Source organism: Poecilia reticulata, chromosome 1 (assembly GCF_904066995.2).
Source record: "Poecilia reticulata chromosome 1, P_reticulata-male-v2, whole genome shotgun sequence".
Classification (NCBI taxonomy): domain Eukaryota; kingdom Metazoa; phylum Chordata; class Actinopteri; order Cyprinodontiformes; family Poeciliidae; genus Poecilia; species Poecilia reticulata.
In genome coordinates this window covers 3,152,368-3,160,531 of record NC_088830.1, presented here as the reverse complement: position 1 = coordinate 3,160,531, position 8,164 = coordinate 3,152,368, and the positions used below count along the sequence as shown (strand labels likewise).

General features: G+C 39.0%; 1 protein-coding gene across 1 annotated transcript in view; it reads left to right on the top strand.

Moving 5' to 3' along the window:
* The first annotated feature begins 1,306 nt into the window (after positions 1-1,306).
* The window catches only part of LOC103462069 (uncharacterized), a 49,154-nt gene continuing 42,296 nt past the window's right edge, over positions 1,307-8,164 (top strand). The window contains exon 1 of the mRNA XM_008404579.3: positions 1,307-1,780. Within this exon, the coding sequence (XP_008402801.2) occupies positions 1,681-1,780 (100 nt within the window). The 5' untranslated portion in view covers positions 1,307-1,680. The remainder of the gene's footprint in view (positions 1,781-8,164) is intronic.

The following is an 8,164-nucleotide window of genomic DNA, read 5'->3' as shown; positions in this document are numbered from 1 at the left end:
CCTCAATTCCACCATCACAGCTTCCACTGAGGAAGTGGAGCCTGGGGACTTTGGATCAGGCTCTGCCTAGTTGACCATTGTGAGAGGCACAGAGAAGGAGTGGGCATACTTTTGGCCTCCCATCGTGGTGCCTGTATGTTGGGGTTCACCCTTCACCTACTAGATCGTCCACCATGTTGGAATCGTTGGATGGGTTGCTGGAGAGGAAGGGACGTGGGAGGATCTAGAAAGTGAAATGTTAACTTTGAATGATAGAAGCATGCAATCTGAAAAGGAGATGAAATCAACATTACAGTCAACTGGTATAACTCCTGAGCAACAAATGAAATCCAAGATATGTCCTTTGATATGCATAAGAAAATTAGTATATTGCTGGAGTCCAAAACTATCCAAGCAGGATATGAAGTCTTTGGAAGAGGAGTATTATCATCATCCACATGAATGATAAAATCCCCCAGAAGTATTATGTGCGGTGAGATTGTAAAAAGGTGCATCAGGAAGCTTGCAAGCTCAGAAATAAATCCTTATTATACTTTGTAGGCAATACAATCATAGTGGGAGTCGGTCCAGAGAGCTGACATAGAATATAGGTTGTGATCTACAGCTTATGCTGGAGTAGTTTGCAGCAGAGGGTGAAGCAGCCGGGATGAGGATCAGTGTCTCCAAATCTGAGACCATGGTCCTGAGCTGAAAAAGAGTAGAGTGCCTTCTTCAGATTTGGGAAAAGGTCCTTCCCCAAGGGAAGGAGTTTCAGGGTTTCAGGCGGATTGTTGCTGCATCTTCAGTGATACGGTAGATTTGACGATCTGTCATGGTGAAAAGAGAACTGAGTCACAAGGTGAAACTCTCAATCTTTTGGTCAGTCATACCCTCTTTTACGGGCACAAGTTTTGAATAGTGACCAAAAGAATGAGATCGCAGATACAAGCGGCTGAAGTGAGTTTGTGTGTTTTTCTGGGCTGTTTCACATAGACAGGGTGATCTGACCCGGATAAGTGGAAGAAAATGGATGGATGGATAATCCCAGATTTTACACATAATTTTGCAATTTGTTTGTCTAATTTCATTTTGAAAACATAATTCAAATGTTATGATCAGTTATTTAGTTTTTGGCCATTCTAAAAAAAATCTCTTACTTCTGATGCCAATATTTTACTTACCTATGAGAAAAAAATATGCTGAGGTAGTAACACCTGAATACTCTACCCACTGCTAATCTAATGTGAGCTAATGATATTACTAAATAGTCTAGTAAGCATATCTAAGCAACCCAGTAATTATTTAAACAATCACACAGTTCGTAATACTTTTGCGTCCAGCCCCACTAGTCCAAACCGTCTCAGTGAGGGAGGGGTGGCCAAGTGAAAGGAGGAAGGGAAAGTGAGGAAAAATCTCTGAGTATGAAAGAGAAAACACCTTCTTGGACTTTCTTTGTGTTTGCCACCGGACTGCTGAGTTCATGCTCTCAGACCTTAAACAGTTGGAAGTGAAGCAAAAATTAGTTCGAGGTTGATCTGACGTAAATCCAAATTTGTCTTGATGCACGCGCGCTCTCTCAACTGCCGGCTGTCGGAACGCGCACCCAGACGCACTTGTGAACTGCTGCGGCTCACTCAGAGCGGCTCACCGCACGCGTCCCGCCTGGAGAGAGTTATTGTTGGTGATTAGTATCGCTGCAGAATGGTGAAACGGTGGAGAATAAAGAGCCGCACAAAGATGTCGCCGCCTCTGCTGCTGCTGCTGCTACTGATTGTCACTTTCTTCTATATCACAAACGCAGGTAGGTAGGATTGTTTCTTTTGTGTTTGCTTGAAACTGTTTTTTTTTTCTTTGTCCAAATTAATTTGCCTTGCCAGACAAACATTAAGCGTAACTGGTTCCCTATTTCTGTTATTTTCTCTCCTGATCTCTCCGTCTGTCAGTCTATTGCAACAAGTCCCCTTGAGTATCAATCAATCAATCAATCAAATTTATTTGTATAACATATTTCAGCAACAAGGAAGTTCATACAAAGTCATAAAAGACTCCACACAGTAAACCAGTAAACATTACATTTTGTCAAATGCCATCATCACACATAAAAATGTTGGTCAATGTTTCATTTATGATCGTTCAAAAGCAGGTGGGTTTTTAGTCTAGACTTAAAGGAGCTCGGTGTTTCAACTGTTTTGCATTTTTCTGGAAGTTTGATCTATAGAGGGATATAATCTTCAATTTGTTATCTGTATAAAATAAATAATACATTCCAGAGATACTGTTTAATTGTTGCTTTGTTTATTGTTTAAGGTCAGGTGATTATCATTATCATTTCCGAGTTAATCGAAGCTCTCCAGGGTAAAGGATGCTTTTGTTTTAGGGGTTATGTCATCACACCGGGTCGTGCTTCCTTCTAAACTTCATACACTGATCTGCCCTTTTCTGTGCTCCAAAGCCTGGTGCACAAGACAGTCTGGAGAGGTATAGGCCTTTTATGTGTCTGGGCTTGTTCTACCATACCTTCTGCTGTATCTTTATACTGCAGCACTTGCGGATATTTAACCTCCTCAGCTGGGTAATGCAGAACAGACTCAGGCAAACCAAAGTGCGCTGTGGGCTGAGCTGCACTTGGAGTGCTTTGTTTTCTGCTGCAGCGCCTGGAGCTGCACAGGAACCAGATGAGGAGGATTTTAATCTGCAGGAGTAGTTAGAGGCCTCACTGATGGTTAAATAAAGTGGGCATTGGTGAGCTTCTCATTTTAAACACTGATAGAGGATTTTCAGTAGGAATTTATTTTAATGTCATAATTAAAATAAAAGCTTTAGGGAAAAGTTGATCTTTAATGGGTCTCTGATGAATGTCCAGTCCTTGGATAACTTCTCAAAGGCAAATTTGAAAAAAATATGGTAAAAACTGTCAGGATTAAAGTTTGGTTTTGATGCCACTGGTTTACAGTCATTGCAGTCAGCACGCTGGTTTTGTTTCTTATTCTCAGTGTTGCTGGAGTCAGTGGCCGTCTTCCTAAAACCACTGCTTTGGACTGTTTCCGTGTGGATTTATTGCTTTGCTTTACAGACAATTTCCATAAAATGCATTAAAGTAAGACTTTAATGTGTTAAGGTTTTACACAATAAAGTGTAAAACACATTAAAGTAAAATTTGAATGTTTTCCATTGAAAATGTGTGTAGTTAAACCAATAATACATTTTTCAGTCTTTTACAAATGAAAATCTTTACATTTCAACATGCATTCTTATTCACCCACCTTCATATTTTCATTTACAAAGGATTTTGAAAATCATGTATTAGTCTGTTGCTTTTAAATACAATCAGGTACAACTAACTAATTTACTATGTGCTTCCTGGCAGTGGGGAACTTGTCAACATTTATGGGGAAGTAGGGGGAGCTAAATACAGGTTTGTCTTTGAAGAAAAAACAGTTAGAAGCTGCTAAAGATTTGAATGACTGTGGGGAGGTTTACCTTCTAGTAAGACAATGTGTTAGAATGGCATAATCAAATCTCATTCTGAAATCCAGTGAGTAGTCAATGACAAAATGGGGAGACAGATGTTGTCCACTAAGGTTCACCACCGTGCCAAGTTTTCTCCATTTATGGATAATGGTTCTCACTGTGGTTTGCTGGAGCCTCAAAGCCTTGGTAACTCTTTTCAAAGTTAATGTTAATGGATTTGTTTTTCATCTGTTCTTCATTTCTTCAGATGATGTGTTCATTTCCAAGATCTTTTTGCACACTCAGTGTTGTCAGCAGTCCCTACTACAATTATTTTTTGGCTCTACTCTGACAAGTCATGGTTAGGCTTGTGAAATCATACTTCACCCATATTGCCTGCTGCTGGTGCTCAGAGGGCCGATACATGGCAGCCTGGCCCTTTGTCAGCTGTGGCTACTGCCCAGTAGCTCACCACCATCAGCAGGTGAATGTGTGAAAGATTGAATGTAGTGTGAAGTACTACATTCCTATGGAATTAATAAAGCACTATACAAGTACAAAACATTTACTATTTAGAATAGAATAGAATAGAATAGAATAGAATAGAATAGAATAGAATAGACTTAATTGATCCCAATGAGAAATTGCTTATTAGTTGACAAGGTACTCCATCCGAGGTATTAAATGTTACTAATACAAATAACCAGAAGAGATCAAATGTATAGCATATATACCTAAGAGTGATGTAAGTTATTCAATACCACTGAATATAAATAAATAAATAAATAAATAAATAAATAAATAAAATCTATAAGAAAATAAATAAGTGCAGAGAAAATTAGATTTAAGTTGCTCAGACGTGGGCATTGTAAAATCTGATGGCTACAGGCAAAAATGACTTCCTGTGTTGCTCTGTGGTACACTTTGTTAAAATGAGTCCGAGGCTGAAGCTGCTCCTGCAGCCGGCCAGCACGTCATGAAGAGGATGCGACTCGCTGTCCTCCTGTACCTTTACAGGATCCTTATACTGCCAGAGAATCTAACTCCACAGCATACAGGATTCCAGTGCCAGACTTATAGTCTGTGGTTGCCAGACCACAGACTATGGTCTGGCAACCTTGCTCAGGTCCGGCATGGTCCAGATGTTGAAGGACTTCAGCCGCCTCAGAATGTAGAGGCGACTTTGGCTCTTCCTGTGTGGAGCATCAGTGTTCTTGACCCAGTCCAGTTTATTGTCAATGTGGAATCCCAGATATTTATAATTCTCCACAATGTCCACACTGGTCCCCTAATGGTAACAGGTCACCAACATCCTGGTCCTCCTCCTCAGATCCACCAGTTCCTTGGTTTTTGTCACATTGAACTGCAGGTGGTTCAGCCCACACCATGTGACAAAGTCGCCTACAGCAGCAACCCTGTACTCAACCTCATCATCCTCACTGACAGAACCAACAGCTGAGTCATCTGAGAACTTTTGTAAAGACAGTCTCAGTGCAGCAGCTCTGAAGTTGCTTGTATAGAGGGTGAAGAGGAAAGGAAAGAGGACATTTAATTTATTCCCTTAAAAATTTTAAGAATTATCATCATTTGCATTTGATATTCACTCAGCTTTTCTTTGTCTTGTATGAGAATTTGCTTAATGATATGGAACATTTGAATGTGACAAAATAAGCAAAATCAGGAGGAATCTCTTTGCTACAGCACTGTAGTAATATACTCATGTTCAAACACCTCTCTGTGTGTGCAGGTTGTTACTGAGTGACCCCTCGGGTCACATTTGGGGTCAGTTTCAGAGTGTGAATCAATCAGCGGCTCTGTAGATGTCTGTGTTAATCACAATTCTTTAGAAACAAAAAACAACCCTTGTGTGTTTTTACATTTTCATTTTTTTGTTCCTCAATTACTGGGCAGAACCTACCTAAAAACCTACCTTTTTAGAGTTGCCTTTAATTAATAGTAAGGGACAAACTGATCAACAAAATTGTTGTCTATTTGTTTGAATTTGATGACATTTGATAAACTGTAACATTTTCTGCTTATTTAATAATTGAAAACTGTAAGATGTAAAGCAATTTAAAGTGCCTTGTTGCTGAAATATCTTGTAAATAAACTTGACTTGAAAATGGTAGATGATAGAAAAGGAGCCCTTTCACTTCATTCTTTAAGTCAGTTGTGTAACAATGTTTAGTGTTTGGTTAGAATTGCTTAACTTTAATCCCAGTAATGTAAATTCAGCATTGGGGTAAAATAAATAACCTGTAATAATCAGCTTTGACTATGCCACTGACTCTGTAAACAATTTTCAGGTCAAATTGTGAATGTTGAACATAGGTAGCTTGTGCTAAGTACTTGGCAATTTAATAATAAATAATTAATATTAATATAATCAATAATAGAACTATTATTATTATTATTATTATTAAATACTCCTTTGGATCATATTTGATAGAATAAATGAGTCGATTTTGGCAAATGTGAGGGTCAGTTCCTGTCCAGCCATAGCGGTCTGGACAGGAATAACAAACACTCAGACCCTCCAGGCACTCACCTGTTGAGTTCATGAGTACATCCAGAAAAAAACTAAACATGCGCGATCCTCTTCATCAAACAAGACAAACTAAAGCGTTGCTTGGAGGTACTTTCTCTATGACATACATGGACGGAAAAACAGGAAATGCCGAAGGGTTCTACTAGCTGCGCTACTACTGCAAGGTAATGTTCCAACACTGATGTTCGAGAGCAAGTTGAACTGTGTGTTTTTCAGCCTCATAGACCCAATGACTGAGAGACTGCAAGTTCAAATCGTGGCAGTGGCAGCTATAGTGGCACTTTCAGTGTCAGCTGCCACGACTGCTGTTAGCTGCCATTACTGCTGGAAACTGATACAGCTTAGTGGTGGCAGCATCTGACTTTTATGGCAGCTGACACAGATTCTGTGGCAGGTTGGATGTTGAATATGAATACATTTATTTTGAATAAATCAATAAAAAGAAAAAAAACTAAAAAAGAAATAATAAAAAAAAAATCAAGAATGGACATGTCTAAAGTCTGATCAGGTTGTTGAGAAATAATCGTTCATGAAGAATGAGGAGGCTCCTTCTAGTCTCTTCTATAACCTAACAAACCGGGTCACAATATTTGGTTATAACTTGTTTAACTTCTTTCCCAGCAGGATAAGCCCAGATGTTTAGTAAACAAAATAAATCCAGCAGTTTTTTGTCTTTTGTAGACAGATTGCTGTGAATCACTGATGACCTCATGCTGAAATGTAATTTGTCTTTCTCAACTCTTCATCTATCAGCAGACGTTTTTGTTAAAGACGAGAACAAAAATGCCTTTTCTACCTGCATACTCTTCACCTTGTGTGTCAGTTACTAATTATCCATCACCGGCAGAAGAGCTAGCACTGCACTTTTCTACCCTAATGAACAATTAGCCATCATACATAATACGCTTACGTTGGAGGATCTGAAAAGAAGTGGGTGTACTGGCTCACTGGGAGGAAAATCTCTTGCAGGAGTGATTGATGACAGAGATCTTTGAACTGATAGCTTGAGCCGTTTTGTTGAAGTGAGGTTTTAAGGTCACCTCCAGCAGAATGCTGTTTCTAGAGGCGTTTTTTGCAGCTGAGTTATAGGGTGATAACTAAGTTCCTCATTAACTCATCCTTTCCTGGGATGAGTTAATGATCCCAGGAACTCATCCCAGTTCTTGGTTTTGACTGAAAATTTTTTTGTTTTTTTGTTCTGGCATTTTGCGAAGTATTTTCCTATTGAGTGTATGGGGAGAGTTTTAAACAAGTTAAGCTCTTTTAAAACAACATCTCAAAGGTTTTATATGTCAGTTCTCTGATTTGTTAGCTACATTCCTACATTAAATCTCTAACAGGTTCATATTCACATGTAATCTATATTACATTAGAGTGTCTTTAGCAAAGATGAATAAAATTGCTGTCTTATGAAGAGCATAGAACATCCATGCATAGAATGTGCCTTCTAGTTGATCATTTTCCAGGTTGGCAGATCATCAAACCTAATACTGAAGGTTTGATGATCTGTCACTAACCCCTACTTTATTCCAGAGGCTCAAGACTGGACTCAAAAGAGCACCATTGGAATGTGTTAGAAGGGGGAATGTCAGGATCGTGGGTTGTTAGTTTGTTTTTGGTTTTGTCATTATTTGTGTTCCTTAGTTTCTTATCTACAGCAGTTCTGCCTTGTTTCTACTTTTACTTTATTTCCTACTTAGTAATTCTAGTTATGATTATTATTTTTTCTGTCTAGTACTTTCTTAGTTACTCTAGTTTAATTATGTTTCTTTAGAGTTAGATTTATGTCCTAGTCCCCTGTGTGCTCTCGCTCACCCCATGCCAGTTTCTCTCTCATTCTCTCTTCAGCCTGCTTTCTGCTCTCTCCCCTCACACCTGCAAACCATTTCTAATTAACCATCTATTCCTTGTCCCCAGTACAACTTATTCTCCGTTAACTCCTTCCTGGTTACTCCCGTTATATTCTATCAATATGGACCAAAATCTCTGAAATCTTTTTTATTGTAGTCAATTTTGGCCATTCTTCCAGAAGCAGATATTTTTAGGTCAGATACTGAACCACTGAGTGTGTGAATTATCTGACCTGTGATGCCCTGTATGCCTTGATGCAGTAGGAATAGCTCCAATGTGGAACAAATTCACAGAATAATACTCAGGTAAAATGCCAGACCAACACAGAACTTGCCG